The sequence below is a fragment of the Podarcis pityusensis genome (genome assembly GCF_964106645.2).
Source record: "Podarcis pityusensis genome assembly, chromosome: 13".
Taxonomy (NCBI): Eukaryota; Metazoa; Chordata; class Lepidosauria; order Squamata; family Lacertidae; genus Podarcis; species Podarcis pityusensis.
Window position 1 is genome coordinate 52501944 of NC_138038.1, and position 19189 is coordinate 52521132.

Here is a 19189-nt window from a genome sequence, read left to right on the forward strand (position 1 = left end):
TTACTGCCACCAGACCTCCCCTTTCATGATGTAACTATGATGTAGTTTGGGGGGGGGTGTAACATGGGGATTGGGATGCGGGTAGCGCTGTGGGTTAAACCACAGAGCCTAGGACTTGATCGGAAGGTCGGAGGTTCGAATCCCCGTGACGGGGTGAGCTCCTGTTGCTCGGTCCCTGCTCCTGCCATCCTAGCAGTTCGAAAGCATGTCAACATGCAAGTAGATATATAGGTACCGCTCCGGCGGGAAGGTAAACGGCGTTTCCGTGCGTTGCTCTGGTTCGCCAGAAGCGGCTTAGTCATGCTGGCCACATGACCCGGATGCTGTATGCTGGCTCCCTCGGCCAGTAAAGCGAGATGAGCTCCGCAACCCCAGAGTCGGCCATGACTGGACCTAATGGTCAGGGGTCCCTTTACCCCTTTACCTTTAATATGGGGATTAGCAGCTAATAAAAGTTTGGGTTCTCTCATGTTCGGGGCTTCCATCTTGTTCCACCTGGTGGCAGGTGGGAGTCCTGTCGCAACAGTCTTCAATCAAGACCAAGCCTACTGGCTGCTGTTTTGCTCTGGTATTCCTGGCTGGTGTCCTTGTTTCTTGCCCAAGGGAGCCCTCAGATTTCTCCGTTAACAGGGTCATCCAGTCCAACCCCCTGCAATGCAGGAATCTCAACTAAGGCATCGACGGCAGGTGGCTATCCAACCTGTCCAGACTCCGGGCTTCTGGCAAAGGCACTCTTCACATGCTCAGAAACACTGCTTTCTAACTTCATGGAAAGCAGAAAGTGAAGTATTATGCTTGGAGAAGGGGGGGTTAAACCAACTGCGGAGATCCAGGAGGGAGTTTTTTATTTCCACGGCTAGCGGCTCACAGAATTGGCCGCTGGGAAACTTGCCCTCCATTTTTCAAATACATATTTTATTAAATTTCCAAAAAGTTCACATAACCAAAGACATGATAGATTTTTCTTTTCTTTTTTTCGACTTCCCATCCCATTTCCTGTGATGTTTCCTCTTCCATTGTTTTCCTCGCAAAAGCAGGGGTATCTGGAAAATCGTGGGGGAGGGGGGTTGTGTGCCAGGACGCCTGGGTCCCCTCCTCGCTTCTAAGAGGCTCCTGCAAGCGGGGAGACGTCAGAAGCGGCGGGGCTCCTGGATCTCCCCTACCTGAGCGCTGGAAGACCTCCCCTCCATTTTTCGAAACATATATTTGATTATTATAATAATAATTTATTATTTATACCCCGCCCATCTGGCTGGGTTTCCCCAGCCACTCTGGGCGGCTTCCAACAAAACACTAAAACACAACCTATTAAACATTGATTGACATTCCAAAAAGTTCACATAAACAACCCAAGACATGATAGCTTTTTCTTTTGTTTTGCAGATTTCCCATCCCATTCCCTCCCCTCCATTTCCCCCCCTCTTGCAGAAACGGGGGGGGGGGTCCTGGAGGGTCGGGGGGGTGCCAGGACGCCTGGGTCCCCTCCTCGCTCCCGGATCCCCCATACCTGTTCTGGGGAGACCTGTGAGACGCGACTCGCGGGGCGGGGGCGGAGAAAACGCCCGCCCTGGACGCCTGGGTCCCTTCCCTCCCTCCTTCCCGGGCGTCCGTCGGGGCGGAGACCGGCGCCTGCCCGCCCCCCCGGCCGGTCCCTCCCTTATAAAGCGCGGCCGGCGCCGAGATAAGCTCAGCTGCGCGCAGCGCTGCGCTCCACTTCCTGCGCCGGCACCGGGAGCCGCCCAGAGACCTCGCCTCTGCTCCAGGTACAGCGACCCCTCCGGGCAGGATCGGGGCCCCCTGTCCTGTTTTCCTCTTGGGTGGTCCTTCCCCCCCCCCTTAGGACACCCCCCTCCAAAGGATCCCGCCCCCCAGGCACTCCCAGGCCCTTTTGGGTTGGATAGGTGGGGGCCTTTTCCTGGGCTGAAATATTTCTAGTCCACCAACCATCCCTGAAGTCTTTTCCTGGTACAGCCAGCCTCTTTCTGGAAGATCAGGTTTTTAATTCTGTTTTAACAACTTATTGTGCTTTGATCTCATTCCCTTCGGGTTGTTGTTGTTGTCGTTTTAGATACAGTGTATTCATTTTATATAACCCAAACAAAACCACACACATTCAGAAATCCACATCATATATCTTAATTGGCTTCGCTCCACTCTCCCTCCTGGTTCCATTATTTTATACTTATTCACGTCCTTATAATCTTATATCTTAATCCAATTTCAAAACCTTGTTCATGTGACCTTTAGAAGTTCAACTCATGTAAAACCTATACACAAAGCTTACAGAGTATGCCATGAAAAAATCTCTTTTTGAAAAGGTTGTTTTTGACCGTAAGTTTGGGGGGGGGGTCTCTCCTGGCTTGGGGAATTTTTTTTTTTAAAAGAAGTTTCACAAGTTTGTAATAATAATAATAATAATTTATTATTTGTACCCCGCCCATCTGGCTGGGTTTCCCCAGCCACTCTTGGCGGCTTCCACAGAGACCAAAAATACACTAAGATGTCACACATTAAAAACTTCCCTGAACAGGGCTGCCTTAAGATGTCTTCTGAATGTCAGGTAGTTGTTTATTGCTTTGACATCTGATGGGAGGGCGTTCCACAGGGCGGGCGCCACCACCGAGAAGGCCCTCTCCTGGTTCCCTGTAGCTTTGCTTCTCGCAATGAGGGAACCACCAGAAGGCTCTCGGCGCTGGACCTCAGTGTCCGGGCCAAACGATGGGGGTGGAGACGCTCCTTCAGGTATACTGGGTAGAGTTAGGAAGGGGAACCTCATGGGTCATCTAGTCCAACCCCCTTTCAATGCCAAACATGGGGTTCAAACCCACAACCCCGATATTAAACTGATCAGACCTTCTTCCCCTTCCTCAGCTGAGTGCGGCGTTTGCCAACATGGCGCCCCTCCCCAGATGTTTTGGACTACAACGCCCAATACGCTGACTCAGCTTGGTTCAATTGTTGTGGAACTGCCCCACGAAAGTTACACCCTGAGCTCCTTGTCAAAACTCCCAATTTTATTGCAGGTTTCCTGTTCGGACCCCAAGCTAGTTGTATTGTATTGGAACCCATATTTCGCTCCGCCTCCTGTCCAAATAAAAAAACATATTCCAAGCCGAGGGACTGAAAATAGGATTCCTCCAGCCTTACAGAACTTCAACGTTTAAATTGGTCGGTTGCCTAGATGAATTGTCTTCAAAACTTTGAAATCTTTGAGAAGGGAAAGTCAATTTATTTTGGGGGAAAGGTGATTAGTCAACTGTAAGGGCTCTCTGGGAAGGAAGTCACACAAAGGAAACCCCTTCTTTTTATTTTACGGTATTTATACATGCCACTTAATCAATGAAAATCTGTACATGAAATCCCGTAATATGTGCACAAGAAAATGCTGGTAAAATCAAAACTTTACAAACAAGGAGATGTAAAATTTATTCAAAAAAGGAGAAGCCAAAATTGACAGTGTTAAAATGATACAAAGTGTGTATATATACACATCTATCTGTCTATCTATCTATCTATCTATTGTTTGTTGTATTACAGTATTTTAATATTTTGTTGGAAGCCGCCCAGAGTGGCGGGGGAAGCCCAGCCAGATGGGCGGGGTATAAATATATTATTATTATCTATAAAATAGAATTGTAGGGTCTTCTAGTTCAACCCTGAGCTAAAGAATCTGACAGATGGCTATCCAACCTCTGTTTAAAAACTTCCAGTGAAGATTAAAAACCCTCCAGTGTGTAGCTCTAGTGAATGCCCTATTATTATATTTTCCTTACACACTTGCTTCAGTTTCCCCCCTTTCCCTTTGTTGAAATTGAATTAAATAAAATTGCAAGTTTTCTGGGGCAGAGCTTCCACCCCTGCCTGGGCTCTGAGATTACCTGTGCAACTTCCTGTCACATATTTCCAACCTTGAGGTCTAGAAACATTTTCCCCCTCTGAAAAAAAAAAGAGAAAACAACAGCAAAACAACCAAGCAAGCTTTCCCAGAAGCCTGATTCTGAGGCCCGGACATTGTCGGTGTTTGTGTGAGGAATGCGAAAAGTTCCCTATGAATTTTCAGCGGCGTAATGTATTTATGTTTTTAAATGTTTGCTGCTTGGAGGCCCGAGCCGCAAAAAGTAATTACCGTATTTTTCGCTCTATAAGACGCACCAGACCACAAGACACACCTAGTTTTTGGAGGAGGAAAACAAGAAAAAAAATATTCTGAATCTCAGAAGCCAGAACAGCAAGAAGGATCGCTGCGCAGTGAAAGCAGCAATCCCTCTTGCTGTTGTGGCTTCTGGGATAGCTGCGCAGCCTGCATTCGCTCCATAAGACGCACACACATTTCCCCTTACTTTTTAGGAGGGAAAAAGTGAGTCTTATAGAGCAAAAAATACAGTACCTGTCTTGAGATGAAACACGCATGTGTCATAGCGAGGTGTCAAAAAGGACGGGGAAAATAAATGCATTCAGCTCTTAATCACTGCCTTGACCTCAGCTTCTTCTGGTCTATTTGTAGAAAAGAATCTGCGGGGCAGGGCTGGGAACTCAAGATGTTGTTGGACTCCAACTCCCATCAGCCCCAGACAGGCGGGAGCCAGGGATTATGGGAGTTGTAGTCCAATAACATTGGGAGGGCCCCAGACAGGCTCCCACCCCCTCCTTTAACAACATGTTTAATGCGTCAGAATAGTTGCTTACTCATACGCAAAGGCTCAGAAGAAGGCAAGCAAAACTACTGACTGGATAGAAAGTTTGCAGCGTTTGAGATTTTAGTTTAGAGAAAAGGTCATAGGCAGCGGGATGGAAGTTGATAAAACGAATGATGGGGAGCAAGAGAACAGAGGAAAGCTTTTCCCCCTCCCTCATAACAATAGAATATGCGGACATCTGAGGAACGTGAACGTCGGCAAAGCCGGGACAGATACAACAAAGTCCTTCTTCACACGGCGCATGGTTTAAACTGTGGAACTCCCTGCCACAGCAGGCAGAGACCAAATTAAAGGTAAAAGGACCCCTGACCATTAGGTCCAGTCGTGGCTGACTCTGGGGTTGCGATGCTCCTCTCGCTTTATTGGCCGAGGGAGCTGGCGTACAGCTTCCGGGTCATGTGGCCAGCATGACTAAGCCACTTCTGGCGAACCAGAGCAGCGCACAGAAACGCCGTTTACCTTCCCGCCGGAGCAGTACCTATTTATCTACTTGCACTTTGATGTGCTTTTGAACTGCTAGGTTGGCAGGAGCAGGGACTAAATAATGGGAGCTCACCCTGTCGCGGGGATTCGAACCGCTGACCTTCTGATCGGCAAGCCCTAGGCTCTGTGGTTTAACCCACAGCGCCACCCGCGTCCCACCAAATTAGATGGCTTTAAAAGAGGATTGGAGAAATTCACGAAGGAGGAGAGGGTGATGGATGGCTGTCAACCACGATGGCTGTTCTGTGCCTCCATGAATAGAGGCAGCAATGTTTCTGGATCCCAGTTGTTGGAAACTGCAGGAGGGGAGAGTCAAGGGCCATTGGGAGTTGTAGCTCAGCGGCGCCTGGAGGGCAGCTCCTTGGGGACGGCTGCTTGGTGGTGCGTTGATGTGCTTAGACAGACGGGAAAAGCAAAGGCAGCGAGGGAACAAGGCTCTAGGCCCTGCTCCAGAAATCCTGTACGCATCCATGTGCCCAAACCTCTGCGTCTTTCTCCCTCTTCCTTCCTGGGAGATGGTGTGCGCACACCAGTCAACATGTTGTTTGGCACTCTGTTCCAGCAGCACCTCTCCTTGATATAGAATCGGCTCCTTCTCCTCCCTCCGCCCCTCGACCCGTCCTCGGCCTCTCCCAGAGAGGTGGTCATGGGCACAAGACTGGGACCCACCCAATGCACCGGGGGTTGTTTTGGGTGCCACCAGACTCCCTGTTTTTTGTTTTTTTTTGTTGTTGTTGTTGTTCAGTCGTGTCCGCCTCTTCGTGACCCCCTGGACCAGAGCACGCCAGGCCCTCCTGTCTTCCACTGCCTCCCGCAGTTTGGTCAAACTCATGTCCGTAGCTTCGAGAACGCTGTCCCACCATCTCGTCCTCCGTCGTCCCCTTCTCCTTGCGCCCTCCATCTTTCCCAACATCAGGGTCTTTTCCAGAGAGTCTTCTCTTCTCATGAGGTGGCCAAAGTCTTGGAGCCTCAGCTTCAGGATCTGTCCTTCCAGTGAGCACTCAGGGCTGATTCCCTTCAGAATGGAGAGGTTTGATCTTCTTGCAGTCCATGGGACTCTCCAGAGTCTCCTCCAGCACCAGAATTCAAAAGCATCCATTCTTCGGCGATCAGCCTTCTTTATGGTCCAGCTCTCACTTCCATACATCACTACTGGGAAAACCAGAGCTTTAACTATATGGACCTTTGTTGGCAAGGTGATGTCTCTGCTTTTCAAGATGCTGTCTAGGTCTTGAATAACTCAGAGAAGCTATGAGGTATGCCATGCAGGGCCACCCAAGATGGACAGGTCATAGTGGAGAGTTTTGACCAAACGCGATCCACCTGGAGCAGGAACCGGCAAGCCACTCCAGTATCCCTGCCAAGAAAACTCCATAGACAAAGACGACTCCCTGTTTACTAAACCCAAAGTCTCCTGCTGTCTCCACATCCTTCGGCGTTTGTGGGCAAACAGTCTCTGCTCCTGTCGCCAACCAGCCGTGGCTATTTATGGCTACTTGACGTGATGGCTGTGGTCTGACTTCACAGTTGCAGGCAGAATTGTAGAGGTGCAAGGGACCCCCAAAGGTCATCCATCCCAACCCCCTTCAATGCAGGAATCTTAGCTAAAGCATCCATGGCAGATGGACATCCGACCTCTGCGTCAAAACTTCCAAGGAAGGAGACTCCAACGCCTCGTGAGGGTGTCTGTTCCACTGTCAAACGCCTCTTGCTGTCAGAAAGTTCTTCCTGCTTCTAGATTCCTGCAGGAGGGAAGAGTTGCCCTCGTGTTCAAATCCTGATAGATGGTTTCCCTTCTGGGCGTGTGGTTGCCCCCTGTGAACAGGACGGTGGGCCACCGGCCTGATCCCAGCAGGCTGTTGTTCCGCTCCGATGCGTACAACTCAGTCCACAAATTCTTCATTCTTTCTTGTTTTAAATTATTTTTATTCAGTTTTTCCAATTAATGTTTACATTCAGACTCGCATACAGTCATACCTTGGGTTACAGACACTTCAGGTTGTGTTTTGTCAGGTTGCGGACCGCCGAAACCCGGAAGTACCGGAACGGGTTACTTCCAGGTTTTGGCTGTTGCGCATGCGCAGAAGTGCTAAATCGCGCTTTGCACATGCGCAGATGCGGGTTCCGAATGCTTCAGGTTGCGAACGTGCATTCCACACGGATCACATTGGCAACCCGCGCGTCCACTGTATAGATAAAAAACAAATGCAAGATTCTTTCGAATCTATAGACTTCTGCTGCATATTTTACATCATCCAGTTAATTATCCATTACTGTACATCGAAAGTCTTTGTTATATTGCAAGTGTTATTTGAGTCCTGTTAAAGAGTTCAGTTGTTTACAGTGTTCTTCCTAGTACGATAGAATTTCCCCCTATTCTTTATTAAAGTTTTGCCCTTCCTGGTTTCTGATCTATTTATTTTTTGCGGCCTTTTTTGTCGTCTCTAATAGTCCAGGCTTCCTCAACCTTGGCCCTCCAGATGTTTTTGGGACTACAACTCCCATGATCCCTAGCTAGCAGGACCAGTGGTCAGGGATGATGGGAACTGTAGTCTCAAAACATCTGGAGGGCTGAGGTTGAGGAAGCCTGGCAGTTTGGTCTGCCATTCCTCTCTGGTAGGGACCTCGGCGTCTTTCAATCTCTGGGCTGCAAGCGTTCTGGCAGCTGACATGCTTACCTGGCAGGCGAGACCCCTTGATCACAAATGCTTCTTTTGCCAGGTGAAATCCCTCCTTCGCAACTTTCCTTACATACTTTATGACCACTGCTCCATAGCAATTGTTGTTATACATTCACCATATAGATGGGTTACAGATAGGTAGCCGTGTTGGTCTGCCATAGTCAAAATAAAAAAAATTCTTCCAGTAGTAAGAATTCTTCTTAAAGGTGCTACTGAAAAATTCTTCTTAAAGGTGCTACTGGAAGAATTTTTTTTATTTTGACCATATAGATGGGTTTTTGAAGCATTTCTGTATCCTTCTGCTGTGCTGAAGAAGAATTCCACGAAACAGTGGTTATATCCGGAATCACTGTTCACCACGTCTGTTTGCGGACCACTTTGGCAGCGTTGGACATCATAAAACAAAGCTTTTCGGCTTGTTTTCACCAGATACGATTCTGACCTATTGCTTAAGATTTTCAGAGACTTAAAAGACTTCTGTTTATTTGGTTCTACGTTTTCAAGAGAATCCATCAAGAGTACACATTTTGTGACTTTCAGAGATTTATAAGATTTCTGTTCATTTGGCTTTCCAGAGAGTATATATTTTATATTGTTTAATGTTCTGAATAGATTATATAAAGAGATCACCGTATTTTTCGCTCTGTAAGACACACCAGACCACAAGACGCACCTAGTTTTTGGAGGAGGAAAACAAGGAAAAAAATATTCTGAATCTCAGAAGCCAGAACAGCAAGAGGGATCGCTGTGCAGTGAAAGCAGCGATCCCTCTTGCTGGTCTGGCTTCTGGGATAGCTGCGCAGCCTGCATTCGCTCCATAAGACGCACACACATTTCCCCTTACTTTTTAGGAGGGAAAAAGTGAGTCTTATAGAGCAAAAAATACGGTATATTGACATCGTATTGTTGTACTCGGTCATCGTGTTGCCTTTGGATATTACTGATATTTACCTGGCAGGTGAGCCACCTTGATCACAAATGCTTCTTTCGCCAGGTGAAATCCCTCCTTCGCAACGATGCCAGGCACCTGTGAGGCCCCGGGGCGGACGCCCGGCCTGGTGACCTTGAACGTCGGCGGCAAGCTCTACAGCACCACCCTGGACACCCTGACCCGCTTTCCCGACTCCATGCTGGGCGCCATGTTCCGCGGCCCCCAGCCGGCCCTCACCGACAGCTGCGGCAACTACTTCATCGACCGCGACGGCAAAGCCTTCCGCCACATCCTCAACTTCCTCCGTTTCGGCCGGCTGGACCTGCCCGAGGGCTACGCTGAGCTCTCCCTCCTGCGGGCCGAGGCGGACTTCTACCAGATCCGGCCGCTCCTGGAGGAGCTCCGGCGGGTGGAGGCGGAGCGCTGGCGGCAGAGGAGGAACGCGGTGCTGCACGCCGACGTGGACGTGCGGAAACGCCTTGTGCACTTCAACGTCCGCCGAGGGCCGCAAAACTACGAGCTGAGCTCCAGCTGCCTGCACATCTTCACGGCCAACGTTTTCTGCACCGATAAACACTTCCTGGCTTTGCTGCGGAGGCGGCTGGGCCAGTCTGGCGGTGGTGTGGAAGAGGGGCATTCTGGGAAGGGTGTGGGACAATTCCCGAGGAATTCCGTGAGGGATTCCGTCGTCGGCAACGGAGATTTCGGAGGGCAGAAGGGGCGGCTGGGCGGTTCGGAGACCGGCGGCGAGCTGGGGATTTGGCCGGGCGACTCCACGGACGAAGACGAATCGGACGAGGAGGCGTGGGACTACTCCCCTGTGGACACCAAGACATGCCACCACCTTTGCCTGGAGTGGGCGCCGCGCCCAGCCGAACTTCCGGTAGCCGAGTACGCCAAGCAGAAGTTGCAGCCTCTGGCGGTTGGCGGGCGGGAGGTCCGTACGGGCCATGAATTCCTAGAGGAGGTGCTGAAGGTGGCGCTGGCGCAAGGCTTCCGCGTGGATTCCGTCTTCCCCGACCCGGCGGATATCCTGAACGCCCGCTCTTTGCGGTTCGTCCGGCACTGAGCCTTATGTGACCAAATGCCGGGGGCGGGAATGGGGAGAGTAGCAGCGCCGCGCGAGGATCAGCGCCGTCTTAAAGGAAGATGGAGATGGTAAGAAACTGGAGGGGACATGATGGAAGAGGAGGGAAGGTTGGTGCTTGTTGAATTCAGCTTGATGGGCAAGTTCCTTTATATATATATATATATATATATATACACACACATTTTTATTGAGACGCGGGTGGCGCTGTGGGTTAAACCACAGAGCCTAGGACTTGCTGATCAGAAGGTCGGCGACTCGAATCCCCGCGACGGGGTGAGCTCCCGTTGCTCGGTCCCTGCTCCTGCCAACCTAGCAGTTCGAAAGCACACCAGTGCAAGTAGATAAATAGGTACCGCTCCGGCGGGAAGGTAAACGGCATTTCCGTGCACTGCTCTGGTTGGCCAGAAGTGGCTTAGTCATGCTGGCCACATGACTCGGAAGCTGTACGCCGGCTCCCTCGGCCAATAAAGCGAGATGAGCGCCGCAACCCCAGAGTCGGCCATTATTATTTCTAATAATTCACCTTACAAAACTTCTTGCAAACCTACTAGCGTAATCTGCTCATCACAATCACTTTTCAAATAGTCCGTAAATTTACTCCAGTCCTCTGAGAATCTCTGGTTCCGCAGGTTTCAAATCCTTCCTGTTAGTTTATCTAATTCTGCATAGTCCGTCAGTTTCATCTGCTGGGCGAGTTCCATAGCGCTGAACGGTCAAACTCTCTTCTGCAGGAAGCAGCAGTGCTTCTCAACACCGCATGAGGGGAGAGGCCTGTGTTCGAATCCTGCTTGCAGGTTTCCCATGGAGGCATCTGTTGAGAAGAGGATTCTGGACTAAGTAGGCCATTGGCAGGACTTTTTCAATGTTTAAACGCTTGTCAACCTTCACCCAGCAAAACCAGCAGTGTAAAATTCTGTTCTGAACTCGGAAGTGGAAAGTCCTGACCTCAAAGTCCTGACAAGTTACTACTACTAATAATAATAATATTCCTTATACCCTGCCCATTTGGCTGGGCCTCCCCAACCACCCTGGGTGGCTTAAGGAGGAATGAGGTGGATTTAAAATCCTAAACCTTATGAAATTATAAACGTACAGTGGAACCTCGGTTTTTGAACTTAATTTGTTCCAGAAGACCGTTCAGCTTCCGAAAAGTTCAGAAACCAAGGATCAATGGGCTGGCTGCAAAGTCAATGGGGGGAAAAAATGAAAAACGCAGCTTTTGGCTTCCAAAAATTGTTCGAAAAAGGAAGCATTCACTTCCGGGTTGCTGGCGTTTGGGTTCCGAATTGTTTGGTTTCTGAAGTGTTAGACAACCAAGGTTCCACTGTATTTTGTATTTCATAAACTGCCTAGAAGTGTGTTTGTAAAAAGAAAACCACAACAACAACCAATTAAGTGGTGTATAGGTTTTATGAAATAAATTAAAATTCATGAAATGTACGCACCATTTATTTTTATTTTTTCCAAACAAACCTCAAAGCGGTTTATGAAATGCAAAATGAACTTTTTGCCATTCTCCCCAGTGAACCTGCCTGGATTCTTGAGATTCTTGGGGGATACCCTTTTTTCAGTCTCTCGACCCTCCCAGGGACGTGGGACAGGGCCTTCTCGGTGGTGACTGCCCCCAAACAACTTTGGAACTCCCTTCCGAGAGAAGAAAGACTTGCTCCCTCCTTGGCCAACTTGAGTCGCGGTCTCGGCGGTGTGTGTGTGTGAGAAAGGCAAAATATATAAAGAATACTAATTGTTTTTTAAGAACTATCCGTGGTCCCTCTATGGGTATACCGTATATAATATTTCCTTCCTCTTAAATCAGAGATGGTCTCTGCAAGGCAGGGTCCTCTCAAGTCTGGGGAAAATATTTCTGAATTTGGACGCCAACATCCCACTTCCTCAACCTGTGGTGGATGTTTCAGAACAGTTAGACGGAAGAGAGACGGAGGCAAATTTGGACAGAAAAACTAAGAGGCCATGCGGCAAATCAGTAACTTTCGTCAGGACTTGGATCTAGGTTCAGAGTTCAAAATATCGGAAGTCAAAAGTCAGAGCAGCAAGCCAAGCGTTCTCCCTGCTGAACAATGTTTGCATAAGAATACTGTGGACACTCGGGTTGCGAACGTGATCCATACAGGATGTACGCCCGCAACCTGCAGCGCTGCGTCTACGCATGTGCGGGTTGCGATTTGGGGCTTCTGTGCATGCGCAAAGCACGATTTAGCGCTTTTGCGCATGTGCGACTGCCGAAACCCATAAGTAACCCGTTCCGGTACTTCCGGGTTTCGGCAGTCCGCAACCTGAAAAAACGCAACCTGAAACGTCTGTAACCCAAGGTATGACTGTAAATATATTTTTAAAAATTAAAAATTGTCCAGTAGCACCTTAAAAGTAAAGGGACCCCTGACCATTAGGTCCAGGCGTGGCCGACTCCGGAGTTGCGGCACTCATCTCGTTTTATTGGCCGAGGGAGCCGGCGTACAGCTTCCGCGTCATGTGGCCAGCAGGAATAAGCCGCTTCTGGCGAACCAGAGCAGCGCACGGAAACGCCGTTTACCTTCCTGCCGGAGTGGTACCTATTTATCTACTTGCACTTTGACGTGCTTTTGAACTGCTAGGTTGGCAGGAGCAGGGACCGAGCAACGGGAGCTCACCCCGTCACGGGGATTCGAACCGCCGACCTTTTGATCAGCAAGTCCTAGGCTCTGTGGTTTTGACCACAGCGCCACCCGCGTCCCACCTTAGAGACCAACTAAGTTTGTTCTTGGTACAGTGGTACCTCAGGTTACATACACTTCAGGTTACAGACTCCGCTAACCCAGAAATAGTGCTTCAGGTTAAGAACTTTGCTTCAGAACAGAAATCGGGCTCCGGCGGAGCAGCAGCAGCAGGAGGCCCCATGAGCTAAAGTGGTGCTTCAGGTTAAGAACAGTTTCAGGATAAGAACGGACCTCCAGAACGAATTAAGTACTTAACCCGAGGTGCCACTGTATAAGCTTTCGTGTGCATGCACACTTTTTCAGATAGCATAAGTATAGTAAGGGAATGAAAGGAATAATAATAATAATAATAATAAATTTATTTATACCCTGCCCATTTGGCTGGGTTGGAATGCTCAAAGCGACCTCATATGGAGTCACACCAATTGAGCTTAATGTTGTCGACACGGCTCTTCCCTTAAGAGGGAAAGGAACTTTGCACGTGTGCAGTGGTACCCTTGTTGTTCCTGAAAGTGTTCGAGATAAATTTCTGGCTTGTCTCAGAGGCCGGATACCAGGGAGCGCTGACTCACCTGGGCGAGAGTGTTGCTAGGATCTGGGCGTCGCTTCCTCCAAAGTCGGCCAACCTGTCTTTACAAAAGGGAAGGAGGGGGCCGGTCACCTGGGCCCCTCCCAAGCCCAAGCAAGATGAGCTGGTTGTGTTTAGTGGGTTTAGCAGCAAGGATGGGGGTGGGGAGTCTGGGCGATAGAGTAGGACTTCCACCTGAATTGTGGTTCCATTATTATTATTATTATTTATTTATTTATTACATAGGGAGAGCCTGCCAGGTCAGGCCAAGGCCCATCTAGTCCAGGCTCCTGTTCTCAGAGTGGTCAACCAATAGGGAAACTCACACGCAGGATTTGAACCCAAGATCCCTCTCCCCTCTTGCGATTCCCAGCGGCTCATATTCAGAAGCATTTGCTGCCTCCCAAACGAGAGTCCTCTCCTCTGTGAATTTCTCTGATTGTCTTTGAAAGCTGCCCCTCGCCGCTTCCTGTGGCAGGGAGTTCCACAGGTCAACTATGGAGGAGGACTTCCTTTTATCTGCCCTGCATCGGCCAGCCTTCAGCCTCGCGCGATGTCCGCGAGATCTAGCATTATGAGAGGGAGGGAGGAGAACTTTTCTCTTTTCCCGCGCCAGGCAAAATCTTATAAACTCCTGCCATGGTTGTTCAAACATGCCTCTTCTCAATAATAATAATAATAATAAATTTATACCCCACCCACAGGGCCAGATTTAGGTTTGATGAGGCCTTAAGCTACTGAAGGTAACGGGGCCCTTTATACGTCCAGCTGTCCTTTGTCAACAACAAATTGTCACTGTTTTTTGTGTTGGACTATATGCTATATGGTCATTGATGGACCTCATAGGTATCTCAAGCCATTTGCCCATGTTGCCCTGCAACCAGTCCATGCAGAATGTAGGCACCCTATATATAGAAAGGAGCAAACCAGTGATATTTTAGGGAGCAGGCGGGGCCCATGACTTACATCCTAGGAGCCTATACAACACAAAACCCTGTTGCTGCAGGCAGGTTTTATTTTATTTGCTTTTTATCTTATATTTGGGAAATGTACATCCAGGTTTTTTCCCTTTAAAGTTTTTGGGGGCCCCCAAGAGAGTGAGGCCCTAAGCTATAGCTTGTTTGTTGTTGTTGTTGTTGTTTAGTCATGTCCGCCTCTTCGTGACCCCCTGGACCAGAGCACGCCAGGCCCTCCTGTCTTCCACTGCCTCCCGCAGTTTGGTCAAACTCATGCTGGTAGCTTCGAGAACACTGTCCCACCATCTCGCCCTCCGTCGTCCCCTTCTCCTTGTGCCCTCCATCTTTCCCAACATCAGAGTCTTTTCCAGGGAGTCTTCTCTTCTCATGAGGGGCCAAAGTCTTGGAGCCTCAGCTTCAGGATCTGTCCTTCCAGTGAGCACTCAGGGCTGATTTCCTTCAGAATGGAGAGGTTTGATCTTCTTGCAGTCCATGGGACTCTCCAGAGTCTCCTCCAGCACCAGAATTCAAAAGCATCCATTCTTCGGCGATCAGCCTTCTTTATGGTCCTGCTCTCACTTCCATGCATCACTACTGGGAAAACCAGAGCTTTAACTATACGGACCTTTGTTGGCAAGGTGATGTCTCTGCTTTTTAAGATGCTGTCTGGGTTTGTCATTGCTTTTGAGATGGTGGGACAGTGTTCTCGAAGCTACCAGCATGAGTCTGACCAAACTGTGGGAGGCAGTGGAAGACAGGAGGGCCTGGCGTGCTCTGGTCCAGGGGGTCATGAAGAGGCGGACACGACTAAACGACTAAACAACAACAACAAACAGGGAAACTGCCTTTCTTCATCGGAGAGTTGCTCCCTCCCCTTGACTGTTTGGGTTGGACCTTTTCCAACTCTTAACAATCTCCGTTTTGAGGCGAGGCAACCAGAACTGTGCATGTCTTGTTCCAAACAGGGGGAGAGATGGGTTGAGGTGTGTCAAGGCGAACACTGAGCCATTCTGGCTCTCCTATTGGCGTCTTTAGAACTCGGGTTCGTTTCAGAGTGGTACCTCGGGCAGGCCAGATGGCTGGTGGGGAGGTTGATCTTTGTCTTTCTGGGCTGACAAGCAGGCTATTGTATTATGGGTTGCCTGCTCCCAGAATGCCAGCCTTTGTTATGGGTCTGTCCTGTGGGGAGCTCAGTTCAATGGGGCTCACAGTCTCTCTCCCTTCTGTTCTGGTTGAGATTTATTTCATTTTGTAACAGCCATGACAACAGATGGAAATTGAAAGGTGAAAAGCGTTCCAGCTATAAAATAGGCACGCGGAATGAGTATCGTGGCGCATGGTTTTGAATAACAAAGTGAAGAATATCCGTGTTGTCCAATTATCAAATTCAGTTATATGAAAAGTGCCAGCCTCAGCTTTGGGTTCCCAGACAGACTATAAATCCTATCATTCCTAGCCAGAGATGATGGGAGTTGTAGTCCCAGAACATCGGGAGACCTGAGAGACAGGCTCCAGTCCTTTCTGAAATCTCAAATTATCCCTATTTTTTCCCTGTTATGATAGCCATATTCCAGAGGGAGTGTTATCAAGTCTCTGGGATAAGATTTGGGACTGTTTTCTGTTGAGTTGCAATTCCTATTTGTGCTGCACCGGTCGCACATAAGACCATTATATATATTTTTGACAACATATCTACATCTGTGTCATCAAAAAATCATCAGTAATGTTAATTTTGGGCAGCAAACAATCTTTTTCTTTAGTACAGTGGTACCTCAGGTTAAGTACTTAATTCATTCTGGAGGTCTGTTCTTAATCTGAAACTGTTCTTAACCTGAAGCACCACTTTAGCTAATGGGGCCTCCTGCTGCCGCTGGAGCACGATTTCTGTTCTCATCCTGAAGCAAAGTTCTTAACCTGAAGCACTATTTCTGGGTTAGCGGACTCTGTAACCTGAAGCTTATGCAACCTGAAGCATATGTAACCCGAGGTACCACTGTAATATTGATCATATCTGTCAAAATTAAAGTGATGATATGTGCCAAGTTTAACGCAACCCCTCCAGCAGCAACGGAAGAAAACATTTTAGACTTTTCCAAAGGAGTGCAATGCCATCTGTGTGGTAATTTCAAGGAGTTTTTCCTAAGGCAACTGGAAACGGATTTTAAGGGTCGTTGTTCCATCCCGCTGTCTTTGGACTACAACTCCCATCATCCCTTGCTAACAGGACCAGTGGTCAGGGATGATGGGAATTGTAGTCCCAAAACAGCTGGAAGGCCAAGTGTGGCCATCACTGGGCTAGATCAGCTCTACAGCTCTATGATTCCCAAAGTTTAACAGTCTCTTTTTTATTTTTCTTCTAGGTTTTTATTAAAGTCTCCTGTGCCTTCGGCTTCCAGTTCCCACAGTTGAACTGAATTTCTGGGGTTCTTCGTCCTGCCTCACCTCACCCAAATCTTCCACCTTAGAACCACAGCAACCAAAAGCCCTACAAAGGGGAGAATGGGCTGCAGATGGATGGATGGGTTTTGAAACACACAAGTGCATTTTTAGGGGGAAGATTCATCGCCATGCAAACAGACATTTGTTAACGCTTTTCACTGAGGACACTTCGACGTTAGGGTGAAACGGGCTGCCTCCTGGCTTTAGCAATCGTGTGCCTTTTGGAAAACCCAAAAAGCATTTTTTTTTTTAACACTCACAAAATGGAACCTTTGAGGGTTTCTTGGGTGCGCCTGGAGTCTTAATGATGAAACCGGTTTCAATCTGGTTTGGTTTTGCAAGGAGCACTGTGGCTTTTTGGATTTAGACCTGTTGTCTTGTTTCTGACTACCTTATATTTTTTTTAGGCACATAAACACTTCTCAGGTGGTGGGAATGTTGGCCACTGCCTAGGCGAGCCTTCGCCAAACTGGCGGCCTCCGGACTACAACTCCCATCATCCTCAGCGTCGCGTTGGCGGGGCATGATGGGAGTTGTAGTCCCATCGGCAGGCCGCCATGTTGGCTAAGGCTGGTCTAGCAGACTTCCTGGTTGCTAAGTGGGTAAAAACTTCACATTTTCCTCACATCATTCCCTCGACACGAGAACATCTAGATAGTTGCTTTTCGAAGCTGTGTTTCGGTGGTGGTGGTGGAGATGCGCACCCCCTCCTTCGGAAACGGCCTGGGCCTGTTGGAAGAAAAATATTCCATTTGCCACGGTGGTTCTCAGCACACCTGGAGATGCCCCATTATTCTTAGTGCCCTTTGTGTGGTCTGTATTCTCCTCGGTTAGAGAGCCAAACATCTGTTTCGGGATAAGAGTCACTACCATCCTCCTCCCGCCGCTGACGGTGAGCAGGTGTGTCGGCCTCGGAGGTTGACCGCGGTGTCGCAGTAGAATAAAGCTTGCTTTTTAATAAAAGTATACAGACTTTGGTGAGGATATTGGGGGGTGGGAATGGAGGGAATTGGGAATTCCCAGAAAATGCACACCTTTGTTTGTGGATGTGCGGAGAAGCAAACATAAAAATAAATTCCTGCCATATATCTCAGCACCCTTGCAGTAGCTTTAGAGCAAAACAACAACAAACCGATGGTTACGTGAAACATAATAAACACACAAGACGTAACAGGCTGTACTTTTGAATAAGTAAGGTATACTATTCATAGTATCAAATTGTAGATTTCAACGGAAGTCTCGCAAAGTTCAACGAAAAAAGCAGAAGACCCAGTGGATCAGTTCATTCTCTAGTCAGTTCATGCATAAGGTCCGTACATGTATAAGTATCTACAGTGGTGCCTCGCAAGACGAAATAAATCCGTTCCGCGAGTATCTTCGTCTAGCGGTTTTTTCATCTTGTGAAGCAACCCTATTAGCGGATTAGCGGTATTAGCGGTTTAGCAGCTATTAAAGGCTTAGCGGTTTAGCGGCTTAGCTGCTAAAAGGCTATTAAAGGCTTAGCAGCTTGGAAAAAGGAGGGGGGAGCGAAAAAATATCTCAAGACTCGCAAGACATTTTCGTCTTGCGAAGCAAGCCCATAGGGAAATTCGTCCTGTGAAGCGCATTGAAAAACGGAAAACCCTTTCGTCTAGCGGGTTTTCCGTCTTGCGAGGCATTCGTCTTGCGGGGCACCACTGTATTCCACCTGTCTAACCACTACTATGCTATATGATCCACTATCCTGTAATACTACGTACAGGTGAAACTCGAAAAATTAGAATATCGTGGAAAAGTTCCTTTACAGTGGTGCCTCGCAAGATGAAAAGAATCCGTTCCGCGAGTCTCTTCGTCTTGCGGGTTTTTTCGTCTTGCGAAGCAAGCCCATTAGCGGTTTAGCGGATTAGCGCTACAGTATTAGCGGTTTAGCGGGCTTAGCGGATCAGCTGATAAGCGGCTTAGCGATCAGCTGTTAAGCGGCTTAACGATCAGCTGATAAGCGGCTTAGCGATCAGCTGTTAAGCGGCTTAGCTGATCAGCTGATAAGCGGTTTAGCGGCTTGGGAAAAAGGGGGGGGAAGGGGGAAAAACCCGCAGGAACTCGCAAGACATTTTCGTCTTGCGAAGCAAGCACATAGGAAATTCGTTTTGCGAAGCGCCTCCAAAACGGAAAACCCTTTCGTCTAGCGGGTTTTCCGTCTTGCGAGGCATTCGTCTTGCGGGGCACCACTGTATTTCACTAATTCAACTTGAAAGGTGAAACTAATATATGAGATTGACTCGTGACATGCAAAGCAAGATATGTCAAGCCTTGATTTGTTATCATTGCGATGGTCATGGCGTTACAGCTTATGAAAACACCAAATTAACAATCTCATAAAATTAGAATATTCAAGGAAATCAGCAAAACAAGGATTGCAAATCGAGCAAGATTGGACCTCTGAGAAGTAGAAGCATATCTCGCTTTGCATGTCATGAGTCGATCTCATATATTAGTTTCACCTTTGAAGTTGAATTCCTGAAATAAAGGAACTTTTCCACGATATTCTATTTTTTCGAGTTTCACCTGTATGAGCCTGTTCTACTGATGAAGCCTAGGATGGCGAAACAAGGCTAATATTCCAGAAATCCTTGTCTTAGACTCTGTGAAAG

At 48.4% G+C, this 19189-nt stretch overlaps 1 protein-coding gene across 1 annotated transcript; it reads left to right on the top strand.

Moving 5' to 3' along the window:
- The first annotated feature begins 1682 nt into the window (after nt 1-1682).
- KCTD11 (potassium channel tetramerization domain containing 11) lies at nt 1683-17522 on the top strand. The gene is made up of 3 exons (XM_080979938.1): nt 1683-1763; nt 8856-9950; nt 16481-17522. The coding sequence occupies exon 2, from the start codon at nt 8878-8880 to the stop codon at nt 9859-9861; it is 984 nt and encodes a 327-aa protein (XP_080836064.1). The 5' UTR covers nt 1683-1763; nt 8856-8877; the 3' UTR covers nt 9862-9950; nt 16481-17522.
- The last annotated feature ends 1667 nt before the right edge of the window (nt 17523-19189 follow it).